This window comes from Seriola dumerili, unplaced genomic scaffold (genome assembly GCF_002260705.1).
Source record: "Seriola dumerili isolate Sdu_G_001 unplaced genomic scaffold, Sdu_1.0 BDQW01005691.1, whole genome shotgun sequence".
In the NCBI taxonomy this organism is placed as follows: domain Eukaryota; kingdom Metazoa; phylum Chordata; class Actinopteri; order Carangiformes; family Carangidae; genus Seriola; species Seriola dumerili.
The window spans coordinates 480816-505911 of NW_019179946.1; the positions used below are offsets into that span (position 1 = coordinate 480816).

General features: G+C 42.3%; 1 protein-coding gene across 1 annotated transcript; it reads right to left on the minus strand.

Moving 5' to 3' along the window:
- Positions 1–23779, minus strand: LOC111239890. The gene is made up of 5 exons (XM_022769828.1): positions 23034–23779; positions 22031–22293; positions 20805–21858; positions 18580–18654; positions 1–190 (listed from the first exon to the last, which is right to left on the minus strand). The coding sequence occupies exons 1-5, from the start codon at positions 23777–23779 to the stop codon at positions 1–3; spliced, it is 2328 nt and encodes a 775-aa protein (XP_022625549.1).
- Positions 23780–25096: the final 1317 nt, after the last annotated feature.

A 25096-nucleotide genomic window follows, 5' to 3' on the forward strand; every position in this document is an offset into this window, starting at 1 on the left:
TCAGAGGAACCAGAAGCATTTCTTCCTGTTCTTCTTGTTGGTGGCAGGCGGCCGCACCGCTTGAGGGGAGTCTTGTTGGTGGGGTGTGGTGGCCTGGGGAGTGGAGGGCTGCGGTGAGCCCTCCGGAGGGTCGCCCACCTTCCATGTGCGTACCACCTGCCCTTCCTGCAGACGAAAGTCATGCTCCACACTGGAGAGAGAAAAAGGAAAGAGAGGAACAGTGCAGTAATGTGTTACTTCAACCTGCAACAATTGATTTTTTTGATTTCCCTGAGGGAAATATGTGTCTCTTTAGCTGCTAAATGCTCCACCATGTTCACCAGCTAGTCTCTAACTTGTTGTTTGGTGCTGAGCAAGTCGCATACAGTGTGTCTACAGAGATTATTTGCTGAAAACAGCTACAAGACGAGAGTGGTGAGAGTGAACAGTAACGCTGCAGGTCGGACAACTGAACAATGAGCTGAAAGACGCTCTAAAGCTCTGTGAAGCTGAGAGTGCTGAGAAGGCCTGCAGATTCAGGTGATCATTTTCTGTAGGTTTGTGACTATGAGCGGCCCCTTTCACATTCTCACACTGTTTTCACATTATTATTTGATATATTATAAAATAGTGATTATAGCCACTGGTACATGCACGGTATGCAGGATACGATCAAGAACTAATGTGAAAAGCAGTGAAGACTCCCACATGTGCCACTTCCTAGTAGACAATAATGAAGCCGTTGACAAAGTGAATCAAGTGCAAAAATGCTGAGTGTCACAGAAATGTTGCAGCACCAGGAGGGATCCCAGGACTGCAGCTGACACACACACCAAACGAAAAGTCAGCAAGGTGCATCGTCGGTCACATGACAGTTTAGCTCAGGGGGCTTCACTGGCTTCACTTCCGAAATGAGATGTGAACTCCAATGCACCCCTGCAGAAGCTATAGGTAAAGGTAAGCAATAATAAATGAATGCATCTGCAGTAAAAGGAATAAGGACAATATTTGCTTGCTGAATTACTTTTGTCAGCAGTTGCATGTTGGATAAGCTTTTCCCCCCGTGAACTGATTCTTTTTCCCCCTCTTTTCTTTTTTTATTCATTTCACTTTGCTGCTATTCTTGCTTATTATGCAGTGGCCTAGTTAGCTGGTGTTTCTCATCACAGCACAGATGCTGGAAATAAAGAGGACTCCCTCGGTTGACGATATGAGGAGAGAAGTGCTGCAGAGGAAGCAAGGAGGACTGAGCTCAGCAGCAGCAGCAGCGGGGCCTGGAGTTTTCAGGTGAGAAGAATAAGGACTCTCACATTCATATCCATCTGGCTTCATAACTCCCACTCCCTCAGTCACTCAACCACTTCACTCTGGATGCCCACTGGTGTTCTAATGCACAAAAAAAACAAATGAAACATCAAACTCCAGACAGGAACACAGTGCAGGCAATGGGTGCGGACAGAGTAAACAGTAAAAAAGTGAGTGGGTACAAAGAGCAGTGGAGAGGATTTCTTCTCTCCACAATATTTACAGCAGGTAGGAAAAAAGCCACTTCAACTAAACCTCTTTGTGGCAGCTGGGACTGCTTCACAGCTTGAAACAAACCTCCAAAGCTGGGTAAAATGAGGTGCTAGTCGATACAAAAGTAAGTTGATGGAGTCTGTCTCTGCCGTTCTACCATCCTTAAATGAATAGAGTAAATAAAGTGCTCCGTTCCTCCATTTTCACAGCCTCTTTATTTGTGCCACCATACAGCTCAGTTCCTTATAGAGTTCCCCAGTGACTCTTGCCTTGCGTCTGCTGTGTTCCCGCTTGGTGAAAATGAATAGCCCCGGTCCACAGCTCTGCGTGATCAAGGCACACTGGCGCTGTAGGGAGCTGTCCACCCTCAACCTTAATTATCTGCACACTGAGCCCACAAACTGTGGCAGGCAGGAAGCTGTGAACCTAACACACTTCTTCCCACTGCTCCTGTTCAGTCCTATGCTCATATTTTTTGGCTTAAAGGCTACACCCCACCTCAGGCTCTGCCTCTGGGCAAATTAGGTGTGTTTTACAGATGATGGGTGGCCATATTTCAGATGTAGTGTCACAGTGCTACAATATATAGTTCTCAAACTTGGAGCGTGGGATGATCATGCAAGTGTGTTGACCTGAAAAGTTGCAAGCTCAGTGTGTCAGCGCTAGTGTAGGTAAAGCAGAAAAAAAGAAGTGTTTTGCACAGCTGTGTGTTTACTTTATGTTCTGTAACAAAAATCACACGGCCTTGGGAAACTTTAAAGTCCCCTGCAGTTAAAAATGTGTTTTGCTTGTTGTTATTTCACTTGGATGTTTTACCTTCAGTGACTGATGTACAGTACAGTGCGAGAGTTTTGGACAGATGTTAGGTGTTTAGATTCTTATCATACAACACCATCAGCGAGGCGTCAGATTAAATTCATTCAGCAGCAGGACAACGAGCCAAAAACAGTCTGAGAGAATTATCTTCAGACACAAGAAGAACAAGGAGTCCTGCAGCAGATGTTCTGGCCTCCAGAGTCCTGATCTCAACATTATCTAGTCAGTGTGGGATCACATGAAGAGACAGAGGACACTGAGACAGTCAAAATCCACAGAAGAACTGTGGCAAGTCCTCCAAGATGCAAGAATATACCTGCCAAGTACCTTGAAAAACTGCGCACAAATTTGTCAAGGAGAACTGGTGGTCTCTTCTAACTTTCGGTCCCCACTGTAGATTTATCAACACCACCATGAAGACAATACCCTTTGGAGTATATCCCAAAATATTGAGGTGACTCATTAACCAAGCTTAAAGCGGACAATCTAAAACTAAGGGCTATAAAGAAATGGACACGTATGCCTGTATACATTACAAAGACTGTGTAGTTGGGAGCCTAAGATAAACAACTGAATAATACAGAAACATAAGATGAAAGATAAATGATAAGAAATCATTGATAGGGAAAAGAGGCAAGTCTAGAAGATAGACTTTATATAGCACTTTTCAAACAAACGTGCTGCCCAAAGCGCTTCACATACCAAGACAAAACAATAAAAAATTAAAGTCAATAAAACAGTATAAGATAAAATAAACACAAGTGTTAAAAATGGATATAAAAATAAATCAAAGACTAAGGTCTTAACATTAGAGGTTAAAAGCCAGATGAAAAAGATAGGTCTTTAGTTTCCTTTTAAAAAATACTGATTGAGCTTCTAATTAGCACTGTGCAGGACGTGTATCTATAAGGCTGTATCTGACATTTGCATTGAACTTGTCCTGAGAAAGACCAAGTGTGGCCGAAACCTCAGTTATACGATAAAATCACTGGAGCTTAGTGTGCAGTCATCTGCTCTCCAATATGCAACCACCAGAGGTGTGGTATGAAAACTGGAAACCTCCAGTTCGAATGCACTGAGAGTGGACTCTTTAATGAAGGAGGACACATCTGGCATCAAGTAGTTAAACTTTGGAAATGAAGAATATTTGCACACATCCATGGGAGGAGGAGTAAATATGATTTTAAAAATCAAAGAGCCATATCAGATGCAAATTACCCTTCAAAGAAGAGTGTTTAATGTGTCCTTTTCTTTTGCCTTTACACACATCTAATTGTATGATCCTCTAAGTCCTGGTGGTTGAAACAATTATAACCTCAGAGTCTCAGTGGGAGGATCAAAGTGACTCCAAAGTCAACAACACATCAGTGAGAAAAGTTAATATTTCTTGCTGTAAAACTAGTGTACACGTCAGTACACTATCCATTCCCACTGTGTGACCTTACTTTGAACACGTTATTCCATCCTTAGAGATTTGCTGTATAAATCTCTTCTTTTTTTAATCATTCAGTTTGGGACACAGTGACCTTACCCAAGAGCAGTGCATCTCTAGAGGGGATTGACTCAGCAGATTTGTAGTTACCACATCATTTGCCTGCAATTTAAAAAAGATTATTTACAACTCGAGAGTGATATTTAAAATGTTATTAACAATATTACTAACACTAGAAACTCTCATATGACTGTGTGTGGTGCTGTAGCTTTAACTGCAGAGTGCTGGTGAGCAGGATCCTCGCCTTCTGTTTCACTCTCTGTAAATGAGGATGTTAAGTGCAGTCAGATTGGATACAGGCTAAAAATCTGACAGCCTGAAAACAATATTTTAAAATAATATAAGCACAGAGGTTGAGCAGGTCTTCATCGCTTTCTCATCCTTCCATCTATAAAACATTCATACAACAGCATCAGCAGGAGATCATCATTTCTCCTCTATCTCTCCTCCTCTGTGCTTTCGCTCAGTGGCGGAGGAGAGACTTTGAACAGAAGTGCAAAGGCAATCAGCTCGAAAGATCTTTACAATTTTCTCTCCTATGGGCTGAATATCCTTAAAAGAAAAAAAAAAGAGAACATTTCATTTCAGGAGGAATCACACAAGCAGTCAATCTCTGTAGAGAGTGGTGTTCATCTGTGATGAGGTACCACACCCACAAATACTTGTATATCTCAACACACAATAGAAAAGATAGATGTGCACGCACGTACATACACACTCCACCATCTACTGAAACCTCCAAACCCTTCGACATCAACACACACATACAACAACTTCCCTATTAAGGAGGACAGGCTGTACCCCGAGTTATTACACTCTCCTCGGACTATTATTCTGAGATGGTCCCACCAGCTGCTTGGCTGTCACACAGCATCCCAAACTGTGGTCTGGCTTTAAAGATCTGTCTTTGATATCTGCATTAACATTCAGATTGTGCTGATTTGAGAATGAGTGCGATGTAAACAGTGTGTGTGTGTGTGTGTGTGTGTGTGTCATAAAGTCCATCTCTGCATTGTTTGATTCTTGCACAAGATGGTAATTTATCCAGCCGGGCGTGATTTTGTTTAGCTCATCCCTTTCAATAAACTCGGCAGCAGTCTGATACGGAACACTTTAGAATATTAAAAATAAAAGATCTTCCTCAAATGCAGATGCACACACTCCCTCAGTGTTGTTTTGTATGTCTGTCTCCATTTGAACTATATTATACGTATAGCATTTTCACCGTATGTGTGATTCAACCTGAATTCTATTAATTAGCAATAGGTGTAGCCACAGTGCAATTCTCTTGAAAACAAAAAAAACAAAAAAACAAACATATACTGCCTTAAAATATAGTAAAAGTATAGGTGTGGGGCAGAGGGGTTGTATAGCATTGATCAATACTTGTGAAGTCATTTAAGGCAAGTCAGGTGAAATCAAGACTAAGCAGAAACTCTAAGAATCACTTAGAAATATTGGGCAGTAAGTGCATTGATTGACCGCCTAGAATTTGGCCAAGCAATGAAACTGGAATGAAACAGAGAAAATAGAAAATTGGTGGTAACACAATTACACCACTAAAGTGAAATCAAAAGCCTCTACAAAGAGGTAAGAGCACAAAATAAAACATGACTAAGAGTCTACAGCCATGCTAGCAGCCCTGTGACGCTGTACTCAAGCTTAATGCTAATGCCGGCGTGCTAACATGCTGATGTTAAGCAGGTAAAATATTCACCATTGTCACTGCCTTAGTTTAAATTGTTAGCGTGCTAACATTTGCTCATAAGCACTGATGTAATCAGTTTTGCAGGTATCTGGTCATAAATGAAAGTATCAGACAGATTAAAGGAGAACAATGTCTGTACCAAGTTTCACGACAATCCATCCAACAGTTGTCGAACGATTTCACTTAAAAAAAACATTGTGGCACTAGAATAAAAGTCACCAGTCAGTAGCATTTCATCCTCTGGGTAACATGAATGTCCAATGAACAAAATTTCACATCAGGATGACGGGCTTTAAAAGAAAATCTTTAAATCTCCAGATAAGCTCCAGAAATTTAAATTGTGATCATGAGAAATTGCCTAACATTCAAAGATAATGAGATAATTAAGCCATGATCTCAAGCAAGACACCCAGTCAGCCAGGCTACAATCATTTTTTTGCCATTGTCAGGTTCACTTTATTGACAGCTGGCTGAGGCATCTTGTTTTGCCTGTTCTGCTGGTGACTGACGGAGGGCGGGTCCCAGTGTAGCCACGGCGCTATCAGAGGAAGGTGTTATTGAGGAGAAAAACACTGAAAACAGTAATCCTGCATATCCAGACCCTCCATTCATCAAGCTCACAGAGGTCTGGAGGAAATCTCATCACAAAAACTGAAGATATACAACAGGCTTCACTAACAAGATAGTGGACTCGGGCTACAACCAATTGAAATTGATGTCTGCAACAAGCTGAGATTGGTGAGGCAAAGTATTATTTCAGTTTATATCGCTGGGAGGAGACCGCCTGACTGAGCAAGAAAAAACAGACAGTGACACTGTAAACATGACTTATACCTCAGGGACTCATCATCATATGATTTATGCTATTCACGGTAGGGTCTGACTATGCAGTATAATTTATGGTAATCATAGGATGCTAAAAGCCTAAATGCACATCACCAGCAGTCAGATCACATTTTGCCACAACACCTCTTTAGCATAAGACACAACAATATATTGTATTGAAACTCTAAGTCTGCCGGGATACAAATCTGGCCTTTTCAAGGTCAGTGCATTTGGCTTCATAACTAAGTGCTAAGGTTCTTGGCAGCAATTCAGAATAAACAAAGGGAAACCTGTTGTGGATGATTTTAACCTTGTGTAGCCCTAATATTAGTGTCTCTTCCTCCATCTCTGTCCTCTCTCTTGCACCTTTGTTTTCCATTGTCAGAAAATAAATGTCTAATATTTACATTTTTATAGCAACTGCTCATATAGATTTCACTAATGTGACCTTATTAGTGACCTCTGGCACTTTCCACGGTGCTTTGTTTTCAAAAACCAACAGCACAGCCATCCACAGTGAGACACTCTCACCTTGTTTGCCTTTCTCTCCTTGTGGATGGATAAATAATACAAAATGCTGTTTATTGAAGAGACCAGATGAAGAACCTGGAAGGTTTAAGATCAGAGAAAATCCTCTGCATCAAATAGCTTTGTAAATAAAGAGCAAGTGAGGTTAAGATTGATTACTGAGGAGGCATAAGCTAGGGATGAGGAAATAAAAGCAGATGTAGGCCAAGAGCTTACAGTCCCATCAGAGTTAGCTTGTACCAGCTTAAGACCTGACCTGCTATCGTGGTCTAACTCTCAGTGCTTTGTTTACTTTGTAGAGCTCATTGTACCATGGGAAGATGCTGTACAAAGTATATAAATGAGACAAGCTTACTGAACCAGCAGCCAAAAGCAATGCTGGCAGTGCCGAGCATCCAGGATCTGCTCTGTGGGAAAAGAAAAAGCTGTTTGCTGTGAATTCACACTCATTACTGGTTTACTTTGGGAGTTCACTGTGCGTGCACGCTGCTATCACCTAACCGCCTCTGTCAGTAGCTGCTTTCAGCAACCTGATTAGTTAATGTAGCATGAAAGAGGTGTGACAGGTCAGACGTAGAACTGTGACAACATAAATACGTCATGTTTGGCTGTTGATGGACCAAATATCACGTTCATCTTGAGAAACGAGGACCGAGGGAAAAGGATATTAAACCTACATTACATTTTTGGTCACTTGGGGGCAGCGGAAACAAGTTGTGAGCACAACATTGATATACTTTTTAAGTTTATTTGGCGAACTTGTGGCACTTTACAGTTACAGAGCAACATTCTCATTCACTTGCAGTCAAATGTAAGTCCGATATTCACTCTGTTTTAGCTCTGTTTTTGATCTCCATCAAATGTCTGGCTCTGTAGCCGCTGAATGCTTCACTATGTTCACCAGCTAGTTGCTAACTGCGTCTGACTGCCGTGTGGTGCTGAGCAGGTAGAGCGCAGTGGGCTGTTCAGGGGCTTTTTCACTGAAAACAACCACCTGCTGCATCTGGAAACAATGCTTGTGAGAGTAAACCAAAACTTAAAAACACTGTTAAGCTCCGCCGAGCTCCGGGGAACTGCAGAGGCAGGTGATGATTATCAGTGGGTTTGTCACCATGAGCAACACCTTCCACACACAGTCATTTGATCCACTGTTAATATAAAAATATTGATTATAGCAACTTTAAATAAACTGTTGCTAAAAGGAGAAAGCACAAAACTGTGAATTCAACCTTAGATTTCTTTAAACGTCTCACAGCTTTAATGGTAAACCTTTCATATTGTATGTCTGCAGTTAGCCTATAAAGTTTGAGCTACAGTGCAGTTAACCTTTCCTGTTACTGGGGGCCATGAACTGCTGAACATGTCGTTTCAGTTCAGTCGAACTGTGAGTCTGAGCATCAGCGCAGTTTTTTTGTGTGTGCGTTAATGTGTAGTTAACCACAACTTAGTGTGGATCTGTGTCGACACTAGCTGAGGGTTTGTATTGAGGAAATTGGACTGAAATTTACTGTTCGGCCTCCCGGGGCTGTTGTGGGCCAAATTTAGTGCAACATATGTGATGAGGTGTGCTTACACAGTCTGTGCTACATTTCAAGCCAGGACTTTTTCCTCAGCACCCGCCCACAATGGATATTTATCCGATGCTCAGCAATCGCACAAAAGTACTGTAGAGTTTTCCTGTTGCTGTGAAAGTTTTCTAAGTCGTTATTTGCTCACCTGCATCTTATCGTGATACAGTAAGTCAGCTAGGGTGAATTAAAAGAGGTGATGGCTGCTTGCACGTAGTGGGCAACCTGTTTGTCCTCAGCACCACTGAGGTATTGAGTGATAGCTGCTGGAGCGGAAGGCTCTGATGGATGAGTGGCTATTGAGGAGATCTGAGAGTGAGAGAGAGAAGTGTGACGGCAGGGTGGCAGTTTGCCATCTAAAAAAAAAAAAAGAAGAAAAAAAAAAAAACCAACTAGCAGAATCCATCCATCTTTATCTCTGTCATACCCATTCATAAATGCACTGTAACGCATTGAAGTCATCTTCATAGTTTTCTATGTGCGAGGGGCGTGTTTTGTTTCGCCTCTCTAGCATTTGGAGGTGGGGCAGATAAAGACAGTCTCTGGAGGTAATGAAGATTAAGGGCTAAGGTGAGCTGCGGGGAGAATTGCTGTGCATAGATGCAGAAAATAGGGAGATGATTAACACCAGTGTTTACCTCAATTGTTATTTTTTGGATGACCGAAGAGGCAAAATGATATAATAGACATATTTAACAGAATAACAGTGTTTTGTTTTGTTTTGTTTAGATTTGTTTTGCTACAGCTGCCAAGACAATATACAGGCTCTCTGTCTGGAGATGATATTTTAGTGTAGCTGTGTTTATGTTGTATAAAGGAGGTAGACACATCATTGACAAGAAACTAATATAGAAAATAAACAAATCCCCAATGTGTATGAACTTGGACGGCATGATTTCAACCCACATTTGTATGCAGATCACAGAGGAACAATAAAATAAATACACAGTAAACTCCCATCTACTCATGACGACCATGAGATGTGAGGAAAAGCTAGTATGTATTAATACAACACACATATATTGGGTTCTGTTGTATATAAATTCAGTTTTCTAATAAACGTTCTAATAAAAAACCCTTATAGAGAGTTTATAAATTGTAACTAATGGCTTAAATACTGTTAATAAATCATTTAAAATGCTTTATGAAGAAGTAAGAGTAAGAGAAGAACATTCCCTCTGGCTATTAGACTCTTGAATGGTAAACCTCTGATGCTTTAAGGAACATTTTGTTTGTAGTTTAAGGTTGCCAGTAATTATTTATGGAATTTTTGCATATTATTAAATAATATATTTAAGTTATTTGACCTCTGAATTGAAACCTTCTCAGGCTTTAAGGTGAAACATTTTTGCCTCTCATTTATATTTATGGTACTTTGTGTATTTAAATATGTTCTCATATGTTTAATGGTTTTATTATCAGTAACGTTGCGTTGAACATTGTCCTGTCTGTCTTATTGACACTAAATATGAGTATAAGTATAAGTTCGTAAAAGCACAAGTTTTTCACTTTCTAATGAGTCATCACAAAAGTAATAACAAAATGTTAAATCATTACAAAATATAATTTTCACAACAAACTATCGAATTTAGATGTTTATAATTGGTTAATAAATGGATCTGAGTCAGGAGGCTGCGCAGCCCTCTTCCAGAAAACAAGTGGTCAATTGTGCCACTGGTGCCATCTCCCTGATGGTGCCAACTAAAAAAGCAAGGGAGGTGTCACAGCATCAGTATGCTTCACCATTAGTGATTGTCAGATGGTCAAGCAGCATCTGAAACCCCCTGCACCAACACCTTTACAGCATTTAATGTCATTTGCTGTGTGTAAAAAAACGAGTGCTATGCTCTTTCTCTGAAGAAATTCTATGTGAAACTGTGCGCCATTATCTTCATTTGAACAATAATCATGTCCACGCCAGGCTTTTCATCCCGTCTTTGTGGCTGTTGAGAACAACTATAAACACTTGCCTGCAGACAAGGGAGGACGATATGTTGTGCAAACTAATTCATTTCAAGCACACATTCATGCTGGGGGAGCCAAAGTGATTTCTTAAAACCAGGCAATCCAAAACAATGCTTATAAATGATTTATAAAACCATTAGTAAATTATTACTAATAATTACCACTTACGCTACCTATAAATACTATTAGACTATAATTTATGGGAAAATATTGCTCATGTTAGCAGTGAGCATTTAATCATCCATCGATCACGTCTCATAATGACATGAGCTCAGTGCCAAAGCAGGGAGAAGATGGAGAGTGGGTGCTAGTGGAAGAGCTTTAGGGATCTAATTTAGCTGTGGGTGTGATTCTAAAGTGATTAGTATTTATATGACACATCATCCACATTAGGCAGCGCTTCCCTGTTCCACATGCCACTCTTTATCTTCCTCTCTCCTCCCTGTTTCAAAGACATGGCAAAACGGTGATGGGCACCATCTGGCACTCACTGTTGGCACAACTTGGGCTCTGTGATTATTGCCAAACAGCATGAACAAGGGTTCTCGCTCTCCCTCTCCTCTTGGTGTGTCTCTCGCTCCCTCTCCCTCTGTTTCACACCCAGCCCTATATCTGTCATTTCTTCACACAAACAAACTCATGAGTGGATGGATACACATTTGCAAGGACATATAACAATTTTTATGGTTTCACATTACCAGTGAATGGTCTGAGACGAATGCGGGTTTTTTGAGATGTATGCACTGCAACACGTCACATACCACTGTGCCTGTTATTTTCTAACCGTAGTGCTGTCAGTGGTGCAGGAGAAAAACAGAGGATATGAAACAAATAATAATCTTCATTTCTATTTTCTTGTTTTCTTGCTGCGAAAATCTCATGCTCCTGCTGGCTGAACATTTCCTCTGTGTAGTTTCATATGAATGAGACTGATGCCTACAGTGTATTTTCTCCTTCTCCCCTGTGAGATGCCTGTTGCTCCACGGCTCAGCCTGAAGTAAAGATGGATTACTGCAGAAGAACTGCCTGCCCTGCCCTTTACACATTTCACACACACCACTTCTCCATTATCAGCCTCATCCACGGGGGAAGTGCTGCGCATGCGCACACACACACACACATACACACACACACACACACAGGTCTGAAAGCCCTGACAGGGTTGTTAGCAAAAGGTCAGACTCAAGAATCTGACAAATCTTTTTTTCTTTTTTTTTTTTTAGAGAAATGAAAACCTCATATCCAGTTAAACTGAAAGAACACCAGGCCCCATTTTTCTTCTCTTGTTGTCTTTCTATCAGTTTCTATTTATCTCTGTTTCTCTCTACATATTTTTGCTTAAAGATTCAATGTAAGGAAGAAGTTATGAAATGATTTAAGAGATCAGAAAAAAGCAAATCCAGGCTCTGCAGTGAGGAGATTATGCCCTGATGTTGATTCGCTGCAGGGACTTGCCCTGGGAATTCAATAGGTGTATTATTGACTCATTCGTAAGCTTTTTTTTTTTTTTTTTTTTTAAACTATTTATGGCATTTTTTCAGCAATAGCCATTTAAAATATTTCCATTCTTTAACTGACTGTAGTGTGGAACTTTTCATTAGTACTGACTCCACCATTCCCACCTGACAAATTTAAAGCCAATATTTACTTTCTTTTAGCTTTAGTTTTAGTTTTTGGTCTCCATCAACCTCCGAGGGAAATATCTGGATCTAACCGCTAAATGCTCGACCAGATGATAGCTAACTGTTTCTGTCTGCTGTTTGGTGCTGAGCAGGTCGTGTGGAGAGTGGTTTTATATGCTTTTCTAAACTGAAAACAGCCGCCAGCTGACTGTTGACTGACTGAAAGATTGAATAAAAATATAGCAGATTTAATGTAAACACTCAGAGAAACCAAATCCTGCAAGGCTGGACAGTGGGTCTGGGTGGGCGGGGCTTGGGACATGGCTGAGGGCGGTGACTGCTTTGTTGTGACATCATAAACTTACAGAAGTTCTGACGGCTCATTTTAAGGCTCAGTTTCTGAATAAACGCTGTGTGCATTTCTCTGTGGACTGAGCGCTTTGATACTTTTACAGTAATAATATAGAAGATAGACCTGCTTTATAATGAAAACAGACATAGGAATCTCACTTTATACAATACCTTTCATATAAAAATATTGATCATAGACACTTTAAGGTTAAGATCATGGTTACAGTTCATAAAAAGGCAGAATTAACTAGACTAGTTATTCGCCCATTCACCACCCTGACCTCCACACCTTCCAAGTTTTAATAGGACACATTACTTTCCGATGTGACACTGATCATTAGCCCTGGATGAACATTGTGGAGCTCAGAGTCCAATATGAACATAATTTCTTCAGATACTGGGCTGCAGGATTGGTTTTATTTTTTTTTTTAAAGTTGCTTTTGAAATTCATATTATGTCTTCTCTCTTTCTCCTTTATACACACACACACACACACACACACACACACACACACACAGGTTTCTCTGTCTCTGTAATATACTCTGTTCAGTTTTTTCTTTCTGTTGCTTTTGCTTCGTTGCTTCTTCAAATACAGATGCACTTTCCCTCCCCTCCTTTTACTTAACCTCTGTATTTTCCTGGGATTTCATTTTATATTCTATTCAGTCAGGTCTTTTCGCTCCCTGTTATGATAATGGCAGAGAACTGTCAATGTTTAATGAATGGCTGGAGGCTGGATACAGGTTCAGAAATATCCTTATAACTGTGAACATGAGAAGTTCATCTATAATTTGCTCACACATCACAGTGTTTCAGAGAAGCTCAGCTAAATGTGCACACAGGGAGGCACAGATTTATTTTGGACAAGTTTCTGTTCATTTGCATATTGTATGTATAGTGCAGATGTTGGTTTCCCTGAATAAACTGTGCACAGAAACACATCAGGTTCTGGTTCATTTGGCTGTGGAGGGGAAAGCAAAGCTGTAAGTAGCTGCCTGGGCAATCTTTCCTACTCACCTCCTCCCTGACGCTCCTCTCACCCCTCTCTCCTGCTGCTCCGATACCCAATCCAGAGCTGCGAGTTTGCACCACTTCTCCTCATCCCCATTTAGGTGTGAAATGTATTTATATTCAAAGCGCAGAAAAACGGAGAAGTGGGGAGAGAGAGTGGAGGAAGTGACACAAGCAATCTACTGGAAAAGGCGCCTCTTTCTGATGTCTGTAAAATAGCATATTCCTCTGGATAAAACCAGGACAATGAGAAGCTGTCAGTAGCTATGGGCAAGTGTTTGGAGCATGTGGAGAGTATTTGAATTGGACTGCTATGCCTTTCTGGGCCACATGAGAAAGTGAATCAAAGGCAGTGAAAGGAGACTTTCACTCCAAGAGACTCCAAGCTGAGAAGTGGCACTCTGGAGACGGGGAAGTAGACAGAAGCACATTATAGAGGGCAGGAGTAATGTGAATGAGGGCTCCATGCACCACGGCCCACAGCTCTTAGCGCTGCCTTGAGTGACAGCAAAGACACTATACATTGTTCTTCCAACTAGATTCTCCACTCTAGAGTACGAGTTCTCCATATTCCCTTGACTCAGATGTACAGAGAACTGATATTCATGTCCTCATGTGCCATTAGGAATTTTTTATTTATTTATTTTTAATATGATGAATTCATTCTCTCTGAAACTTATCAGCCTACATTTTACTGCCTGTTTAACCATGCAAAACATGCAGCACCGCTCCATCCTGGGGATCTATTGGACAAACGTGTCTGGCAGCCATCCTTCAGCCACACCAGGCCAACAGAGAGATGTCTCCAGGTCTCTTTTAACACTATTATTACTTTTTAAAATCTTTTAAAGCTGCTGTGATTAAGTTTTTATGTGGATGAATATTTCACTGCACCCTAGAGTTAGGCATTTGTTAAAAAGAGAGAGAGAGAGAGAGAGAGAGAGAGAGAGAGAGAGAGTACACGGAAGAGGTATCAGAGAAAAAAAGTTGGAGATATTGAGATGCATGAAGAGTCATCCCAGTTTCCTTCCCGGTGCCCAGTCTCCAGTGTCTCTTATGCTCCACCACCTCACTCTCTGGTCTATCGCAATCGAAAGACAGCGTGCAAGTATCCACTCCTGTCATGCGATGTTGTGTCAGTGGAGATGTGCGTCAGGAAGCGCTGATTCATGATGGGTGTGTGGTGAGAATGGCGAGTGATGAGTTGTTACTGTAGGCGCTGTCACAAAATGTTCGTCTCAAGCTCTCCCAATGGATCAGTCTATAGCCTTCGTTCTACGAGTCTTGGAGACTCAGTAGAGGAGTCCTCCACTCTACCACCACTGGCATGCATATGCGTATCAGTGATGTGAGGAGGCATTCATTGACAAACAGGATGCTTAAAGAGTCAGCCCAGATTGTAAATGAGAGGAACAGAGAGACAACAATACAAGTGTGAAATGATGCCACAGTACAGATACTAAACAAGCATGAGTGGCATCCTCACAGATAGCAGCAAGCAGGGAGGAGAGAAAGAGCAAGCAAGACTGCTTCTTCAGCAGCCCCTTTCTCAATTATCTGCTGTTCAGCGAAGGCGATGACGGATTGTGTTTGGGAAGAAAAAAAAAACCTCTTTGTGGACTCATAGTTTAGCTGAAATCGTATGGTCCAGAGAGTCATTAATCCATCTCAGAGTAGCAGCCCATCGAGCTCCTCCAGCCAAATGCGTGATCGAGCAATAGACAGAGCAGCAGAGATAAAGCAGCACAGCACAGATCTGATTAAGGCTGCCGTCTCCTCACACTCCACGGGGATTAAGCACAACAGTTCCTTGTTAGACCTCCCTACTTTGTTTCACACAGCACATTTGCCATTAGCAAAACAGAAAAATAAAATAAAATAAAACGGAGAGAAAATCACCACTTCACTCACTAATTAACACTCCTGCACGGCCACACAATCACACTCACGTATAAATATGCAGTTAATGTGCCACTGGTGCTGGATAAATAACATCACATACATCATGCATTATTCTTCCTGTAATATGAGACCCTTAAAAAGCAGAACAAATGAAGTGCTTATTTATGAGTCTTGGTTGGGTACAAAATGTTCAAAATGTTACATTCTGTAGCCACAAGTATCTACATTTGCATGCTTGAAGTGTCATTAGCATTTTTATATAAGCGTTGCCCTGAAAGATGTCTTGAGTAACTGGAGAACAAAGCTCTGTATGCAAACACATAGACACAGATGTATCATAATGGTTTTGTACTTGACATACTAATATTATTGATATTAGACTTTTATTTTTTTTTTTTTAAGAAATGTTCTCTATTTCTTGCTATTTACCCTGATTTTCCCCTTAATATTCTCCTTTTGGTTCAAGCTGATTTAAGTAATACTAGTTGTGTTTCCGGCCACCCCAATACTGTAGGTTCAATATTCACTTTCAGCTGTTTTCTGGCTCTTTAGCTGCTAAATGCTTCAGTAGCTAGTTGCTAACCTTAGCTGCTGTTTGATGCTGCGCAGGTAGCGTGAAGTGGGCTTTTAGAGTTACTTTGGCATAAACACCTGGTACAACCCAGAGCTAATATCTGTATCTGTTTAGTATTTATTCAGTGGCTGTGGCTTACAGGCTGCTGTAAGTTTAAAAAAAAAGCTTTTTCTGCTTCATTTTCTGCCTTGTATAATAATCTTATTATTTATACAATATTTTTTTATTACACGTGGTTTGTATTTGAGGGGAGGTTTATTTTAAAGCTGTGTAGCTGCTAATTTGGAAATACAGCAGGAAGTTTTAACAATGGTAAATTACAAGTCCGAACTGCATACTGCTTGATTTTCTTTCTTTTTTTTATGTGTACATAATGAGAAGAAGCCTAAATGAAAACAGCTAAAACAGTAAAGCTGTGAACCAGCAACCCAAAACAATGGGCTGAAACATGCTGTAACGCTGTGTAGAGCTCAGGAGAACTGCAGAATTGGGAGATATTTCTCTGTGAGCGATCCCTTTCACATCATACCTAGTCATTTCATTTATTGTTATTATAAAAAAAATATTGATCATAGCAGCTTGAAAATAAAGTTGTGTAGCTTTAGATTTACTCAGGTCAAATTTATTAGTAGCTTATTGGGTGGGGACAAATGTTCTTGAATCTGCATCCTTCACAATCTGAAATTATTTTCATTTTTCTAAATAAATTCTTCTATAAGCTTTTCAAGTAGATTGATAGTGTGTGGTGTGCTGAGCTGTGCTTTCCTTTGAGGACTAAGACTTCTTGAAGAAGCTTTTTAATTGATGGAATCTGTCCTGTCAGATTTCATGGCTTTTCCATCACTCACTCCTTTTCAGGCTTCACTTTATCTTTTTTTTTCTTTTTCCCCCCTCCAACACCTTTTTCTCTGTCGCTGCCAAATTCTCTTTTTAGACTCAGCTCAACTTGAACCTCAAAGAAAAGAAAATCTCTTCCCCTTTCAAAGCAGGAAAATCCTCTTGTCACACATGAAAGAAGCGTGTCGACTTGACAGGTGATTGAGTGATAAGTTCTCATCTGACCATAAAACAGTGGCTTGGGATTTTGACTGTGCAGTGCAACATTTCAGACTGGCCACCTAGGAGAGGAACACAGCCTTTTACAGTACAACATGCCATAATGATAACTTATTTACTGTCACGTTTCCTCTCTCAGTCTGTATGTCTTATTCTCTGTCTTCAAGATGAGGAACTACCGCTGCTTCAGACTGACGTTCCTGAGCAGTAACCCTCACTGTAATATTCTAATCTTTCAAGATGAAGCTGTATTTAGTTTCTGAATGAATCATTTTCTTTATAGGCCTGTTCTCCCTCAGCTCTCTCTCTCTCTTGTTCCATTTCTAAATCTCAGATCTTTTTTCTCAGATCTTTTTTCTTTTTTTTTGCTTTCCACTCTCTTATCCTCAACTGTCTCTCTTCTTGTCCTCCCCCACTGTCTGTCTTCTTCTTCTTGTGTTCCTTGATCGGGGGAGGTTTGCATACACAGTATAAATAAATGACTGAATAACCAGGTTAGGGTAATGGTCTGATTGAATCATTTATGTGGTTTACAGTAACTCAGCTTCAGCAATAATATCATTTGTTTGATAATCCCTTTAACATTGAGGATGTGTTGTAGCTACAGGAAACAGCCATTAATAAATAAATAAATAAATAAATAAGTATTATTAATAAATGAGTGGGTAGGTGAGTGTGCAGAATCAAATCATTGGAAGTAATCAGTCTAAGGTGCATACATGCCACATCTCACAGCTCCAGTCCACAATTAAAAAGACTGATGATGAATCTTGGCCTGGTAATTGGGTTATGCTTTCTGAGATTTATTACATAATTTGACAAACACAACCCCTGTAAGGTGTTTACATGAAAGTTTTAATAATCAGAGTACTGCCTTAATCCTGTCATAATCAAATTATATTTGTGCATGTAAGCACTCTGAAAGCCATCCCTCCTCTCTCTCTCTCTCCACTGTTTTCTTTCTCCTCTCCCTCGACAAGATTCGCCTCCTCTGCTAATATCCCTCATTTTCCCCTTTTTTACAGTTTTGACATTTACAACTAAGAGACAGGGATTTCAATTTCATAGCAATCCACACTTTTCTTTTTGCTTTTTCTTCACCCTCCTGTAAAGTGTGAAATCCTGTTTGTTAATTGATTGATTTCAATTCAAATCTCAGAGCGGAATGATTATGCAGTAACTGTGTGTGTGTGTTTGCGTATTTGACACTGTGTCATCTGTGCATCTGTGTGTGTAAAAGAGAGATAAGGAGAGTAAAAAAAATGAGAAGAGTATAGAGGAGGAGGGAGGGGAAAAAAAAAAAGAGGGAGCTCACACGGGTGCACGACTTAAGTCTGTGTTGTTGCTCACCTCATTAAATTTGAGAGAGAGAGCATGAGAGTGTGTGTGGGATAAGTCTTAATCAGTCTCTTGTAACTTGTGTTCAGTGATCAAACCCGCAACGAGTGGCCATACTCAAAGTGCTGCATCCGGCTGTGCTGTCACACAGAGCAGAGCGACGATCCTGCCAAGCCATAAAAACTGAACTCCCAAAACTGACATGATTCAAAATGACAGCGTGGTGCACATAACTGTGCACCGAGACACGCACTGCACTCTCGCTGCTCACATGTAAAACAAGCAATAAATATGCAGAAATCCACACATAGCATCCAGCCACATACCTGTAGATGATGCAGGCACAGTCCCTGCAGGTCCCACAGTTCTCAATGTCCTGTCCGGTCCTGTAGGAATGTCTTCTGTTGAGAAGCACAGAGATGACATATCAGGGGTAAAAGAGTGATGTTGTGTGTGTGTTTGTGTGAGCCCACAAAGACATATTCAGGTTATCTTCTCCCTTGTCGAACCGGATTTCTGGCACACACACACATCCTTGCAAATATACCAATCTCCTCTCTGAAATCACCCCTGATCATTTTTTAATGAACGATACCCCTTCCAACAGGCTCAGGCTGTTACGTAAACCATGAGTCACCATATCACTCCAGGCATAAAATAATGCTTATGAGGTAAAAGTCAAGTCTGCATGCATTAGACTTAGTCCCACCACTGATTTCTTATACCGGAGCATGCGAGATATGTCACTTTATGAGACGGCCGATCGCACAGTCACATGTTCAAATGTCAAAGTATAGTGTTGGCATTAGTGTTAACAGTGTGATTTGGATTACGCTGCTCAGATATCAGTCAAGCACTTTCCATGGATTCATAGACACACATCCATCCGTGTATGTCGCTTCCTATCCAAGAGTTTTCTTGTCCCAGCATCGTGTACTATTTTGGTGTGATAAGGCGGGAGAAATTACTAAGCAGCTTACAATGTAGGAAGCAGATTAATTAAAGACTTGATGAGAATGGTAAAGGGTTTACACTAAGAGGCGTGGAGCATCTGAATCCACCAACATGATGACAGCCAAATGCTGATTTCTATCTAGCCTCGCCTGCTGCATATATACATGAGGAAAGAGATGCTGCAAAATAGGTGCAACCAATCTCCCAAAAGTCTCCTTGTGGTCTGACATGACATAAATTCTTTAGCATATGGAAAGTTGAGACTTGCATGAGACTTCATAAAAATAACTACAGATGCTCTCCTGCCTTCTGTCTTCCTTTCAATCAGGTATTTCCTTTTCTTTATTTCTGTCTCCTTTTCCTTCTCATTCTTACCCAATTTTTCATTGTGTCCTGTCTATACAGCTTTTTGTTGCAAAAGTATTTACAATGCTTACAATGCTGGGATTGCCTATAAATAGAGTAGTTGCATCACAGCAAAAGCTTAGGCACAACAACCATCTATCTGTAATATTCACAGCATATGATGCAGGAAGGTTATTACTGCTGGGTTGTGGATATTCCCTTTTTGGTGAGGAATAATATGCCTGCAACAACCCACTTGTCTACTCCTTTCCAGGAGAGACGAGACAGTCTAGTGCAAAGCTATGGTCACATTATAATGTCTGCCCCTCATTTGTTTTTGTGCAGAGAGAACCTGAATCTTACTCGAGAAATTAACTGTCTGAGAATAAAACAGCAGGCACTTAGGCTACATGCTGACATTTACTTTCCAGGTCTCCGAAATACCAGGCACTCATAATTTACGTACTCCTACTGTTTGTTCTTCTCTCCCGCCCTGTTATCTGTCTATCTATCTATCTATCTATTCATCTTGGCCACAGACTACCAGATGGTATTCCACACTGCACTCTGCCCTGGGCTGAGAGCCCCCCGTTAGCCCTGGGTTTACAGCTCCATTAGCCTGAGGCCTCCAGTCATTTCACATTTACAACTTCAAATGTGGGATAGCTCATCTTTTGGCCCAGGGCTTTCACACTACATTTAAACTAAGGCGAACCCTTTTCAAAACCCCAGATTTAACCCTGGGCTATGCAACATTTCACACTACTGTTAACACTAACTTTGAACACCACCTTGGACATGTGGTGCAAAGAACAATACTGTGATCCTGGTTTCATTTGCCCTGCAATGTGAAATCCAAACTGAGGTTGAATGGTCTTCGCATCATTTCAGTGAAGACGCCCTCTAAGACATTTACTTTGTGCTCTGATTTTTAAGTGTCAGTCCTTAACTGCTTGGAAAACTGCTCTGCTTTAAGCAACACAACTCAGATACTGATGAGGCAATGAAATATAAACCAAATAACAAGCCAAAATACTGCACAGCACCTTAGAATGCTATGAGACAGGATTTTGCAATTCTGGAGAAGTGTATATCACAGTGTAAATCATTTTATTTTTGTCATCAGGTAAACAGTAGAAAGTTTAGTATCTTACAACCTGACAAAAGATCTGTGGTTTGGAGACAGTGTGCAGGCATTACCTTGTCATTCTTATAATGTAAATTGTCCTACCGAAATGAAATATTGCCTCACCCGTCTCTCTCAGCTTCCTTCTTCTCAAGGTCTTGAATGACATCCAGCAGGACCTTAATGGTGTTCTGGCTGGTCTCCAGGACCCCCTCCAAGCTGTGGAGCTGGTTCTGCAGGCTACGAATATCATGCAGGGGTCCATTGGGACTCAGGAGCTTTTCTGTCACTCTGGACGGGTCCAATTTACACCTTGCCCCAGACACTAACCCCCCCAGGATTTCCTGGACCTGTCTTAGTGTGTCAGCTTGGGTGGCAGTCAGGGGCCCAGCTGTAGACCGCTCCCCAGGAGCAGAGCAGCCCCTGGCTCCAGAGCAACCCTGCTGGTTTGGAGGAAGAGGGTGTTGGCTGTTGGGTGTGTTGGGCCTGGCGTTGGCTCCTGAGCAGAGCATTTTGTGTAGTGCCCCAAGCTGAGCCTGAGCTGAGCTGAGACAGCTGGGCTTAAAACAGGCCTTGGCAGGAGAGGATGAGGAGGACTGCTTCTCTCCCTTCATCACAGCAACTGGCGGGGTTTGAGCTCTGTGCTTCAGAGAGCTGGCTCTCTCACAGAGCTTGGGTGAGTCTGTACATTTTATACCTTCCTTTTTCTCCTTCTCTCTGTCTTTATCTTTCTCGCTGGCCTTGCTGTCTGCCCTGAGCATGGGTGTTCGGATCGCAGGACCTGGTGGATCATTTCCCTTTTTACGAGGCGTGTAGGGCGGAGGTGGTGGGGGAGGAGGTGGAAGTCGAATGCCCCTCTTATCCTGAGCATTGTAGGAGGCCTGAGAGGGGGGGGTGTATGGTGGCGCAGCACGAAATGTGGAAGAGTACAGAGGAACAGTTTTAGTTGGTGTTGCACACGGTTGCACATTTGGAAGAGTGGACGCATAAGTTTTCACAAGTGGAGGCGGAGAAGTGCAAGATTTTAGGTTTGGGACGGGGGAGGAGTAGGGGGTTATGCCTGTGTTGGCAGAGGAAGTATTTTGAAGCGCTTGACATGGGATGTTGCAATGAGATACAGTTTGTATTAGAGTCGCATAAGAAGGTGAAGTAGAATTCGGGTGAGGGGCATGGGGACCAGCTGGATGTGTGGTAGTGTAATATGATATAGAGGTGCAAGACAGGGCAGTTTGAGTTACAAACGTACAGGGTGTTAGATTTGCGGGAGGTGCAGCGTTTGATGCATTGTACAGGGGTTGATGTGTCACGTTTGGGGCAGTGGTTGGATGTCTGGGGGGGTCAACGGGAGTTACATTGAGGGTTGTAGTTGGGGTAGGGGTGGAACAGGTTAAGGGAGTGGATGATGTTGTGTTTGAGATTGGAGAGGTGCAGTTTTGAGTGGGACATGATGGTGCAGTTGAGGAAGGAGTGGCACAGACAACAGCTGTGCTGGGGGTTGTTGGTGGTGACACAACAGTATAATAGGGTATAGGGTGTTGGGTAACAGTAGGTGCAGAAGTGGAGCAAGGAATGGGCAATGCTATGGGCGGAGGTGGGGTGGTGCAAGCTGGCTTGGCTGGAGAGGAGCAAGGTGGCTTAGCGCAGTGTTCAGGGTTCTGTGGTGGTGCACTTGTAGGTGGGGGAGAGGTAGAGTAAGGCACAGTAGTTATTTGGGTGGTGGGAGGGTCTTGAGTTTCAGTTGGGGACACGGGACTCTCAGATTGAATTTGCACTGAACTGGGTGTTACTGTGAGAGGTGGGGAAGCACAGGGACTGCACGTTTGTGTCTGGGTGGCGCAAGGTTGATTATCTAGAGGCGAGCGACGGGGAGAGTCTGTTTGTATTTGAGTGGTGCACTGTTCCGTATTTGGAGGTAGGGCTGGACAAGAGTTGGGGATTTGAATTTGGGTTGTGCATTGTTTATCACTCAAAGGTGGAGACTGATGTTGGCTTTCAGTTTGACTTTGGGCGGTGCAATACTTTGAGTTTTGCGATGGGGAGGGGCTCTCAGTTTGAACTTGAGTGGTGCAGAGTTTGGTGTTTGCGAGTGGCGGGGACGGACTGGGGCTCTCAGTCTGAGTGGGAGTCGTGCAGTAGTGCACTTCCTTTCCAGGATCACTTGTTGTCCTATTCAGCCGCTTTCTCCTCCTGACCGTCGATGGAGTGCTGCTTCCCTGCCGCTTGGGGCCATCACGGCAGGATACAGAGGAACAGTGACATGGCTCAGTGCTGTGAAGGACTGAAGGGGGACAGCTGTGCCTTGAGCTTTTTACCACACTCACAGCTGATTTCATGTCTGTCCTTGAGGCTCTAGACCTCCGTTCCACCACAGTTCGATCCCCGGGACCAGGAGGACCGTTCTGGTCCTTGGACCCAGGCAGCAACACATGGTTGTGCGTAAGATATTCATCTTGAGAGTCATGTTCGTCATCCCCATCCACGCCTACTGAGTCCCCAAGGCTGTGGCTACGTGTGTGGGTGGAAGAAAGGGACTGGGGCTTTTTCAAGCATGGGGAGGTCTGGATGGCTGTGCTGGTGCTTGTATTGGGCCTGCGTGTCATTGGCAAGGTTAGGGAGTTAGTTTGGGGTGGAGCCCAGCATCGACGTGTAGGACCCGGCGTCAATGGATGGGGGGGGGCCCTGGCTAAGAAAGCAGCCACCACTTCTATAGTACTTGCCATGTCTCCACGAACGGCCCCCACCACAGAGGTTTGGCCAGGTAGACTGTCGGTCCGTGGCCCATCCCTGTCGGTCCATGGCTGGGGGGATCTGCTGCTGTGTTTACGAAGAGGATGTGGGCTGTCACAGTCTGTGGCAGGCCTCTGATGGCTATTGTTTTCTCCTGTTCCACTGTTGCCGCTGCTGCTGCTGCCATCCTCCAGGTCTTTAAAGCGGACCTGGTGGGTACGGTTGCGGCGCCGCTTGAGGCGGCTCTCAATATCTGGGGAGTCTCGATTGAGCAGAACAGAGCGCACAGTCATTGTCCCGGGCAACTTGTCCGCCAAAGTGCTCTTGCCGTTGGTTTGGCCTGTGAGCAAGTGGTTGGGCTCTTTGCTCACCATTTCTCTTGTCTCTCTTGCTCCCCCAACATCCACAGGCTCTCTAGGCAATTTGATGTTGTAAAAGTCCAGTTGTGTTAGTGTGTCAACAAGAGAAGTGACCTCTCCTTTACTATATATTAGTTATAACAGTGAGAGATCTGTACAATTGATTGACTGAGTTCCAGTTTCATCCCAGAGCAGACTGAGAATGTAGCTGTCTCTTTATAGGATTGTGTGCAGCCGCTCAGGTTATCTCAGATCTATACACCAAGGACTTCCTTTGCGAGTAAGATTGTCCTCAAGAAAGGATGGATGACCATATTCACAGTTCAACATGTAGCAATATTAAGCACATCAAGTAGAAATTGAGTATAGATAACTCCGATAAATGCTAACCCAAAGAACATTGTGGGTCTTTACTCTTACGTTCATACAAAAATAAATATATGCAGCATCAAATATTCTTTAAAATGTGCACGGGAAAAGTGTCCATACTTGTTCCATGTCTTCAGAAATTGTGCACTTTTGCTTCTTATTCCCATTTCTCTTTAACTTTCCAGGGAGATGAACTCTTGATGAGGCCGGAGGAGGGGAGTGCAAGTTGTCCATCCTCTCTGTGCCCATCACATTGGCTTGTCTACTTGGCGGGCCCTCCTTGTCTGCCTGTGTTGTCCCCTGGGCCCTCAGGAGATTGGATGTACAAAGTATGTGATGGGCCTGCGTTCTTCCCCATAATGGCCTATCTCCTGTAACTTTTTTTTTTGTTCTCCCTCTCTTCCTTTTGATTTTATCCCTCTCACCCTCTGTTTCTTTCTTTCACAGCTCTTCTCTCAGTGAGTCACTCTCTCATGGCTGAAGACACAGGGAGCTCCTGAAGACAGCAGAAAGACAGAGAGAGAAAGAAAAGGAGTAAGAGACTGTAATTGTTTCCGTATTATTGCATTTCCATTGAAACACAAAAGTGCTTGTTCCTCAGGATAATGAAGAAGATATAAGATAGGCAGCTATTTTAAAAATGCATGAGAGCGGGGTCAATGCAGAACGGGAAAAGAAGACATCAATTCAGAGAAAGTAATGAAAGGATGGAGGTGGCGAAAGAAAAACAGAGTATAGGAAAAACACTAGGTATATCATCAGCAATAGAGAAATATCCATCCAAAAACAAAAGAAGAGATTGTAATTAAGGCCCATTCACACTGGCTGAAGGGGATACTTATAGTTTATGTCTATTTCATATTGCTCTACCTGCAATTCCCTTTTTTTATGTCTTCTGTACATATGCATGTAAGTATTACTAACACTACTATTAAAAGTAGCTGAATTGAAGTAGCAGCAGCA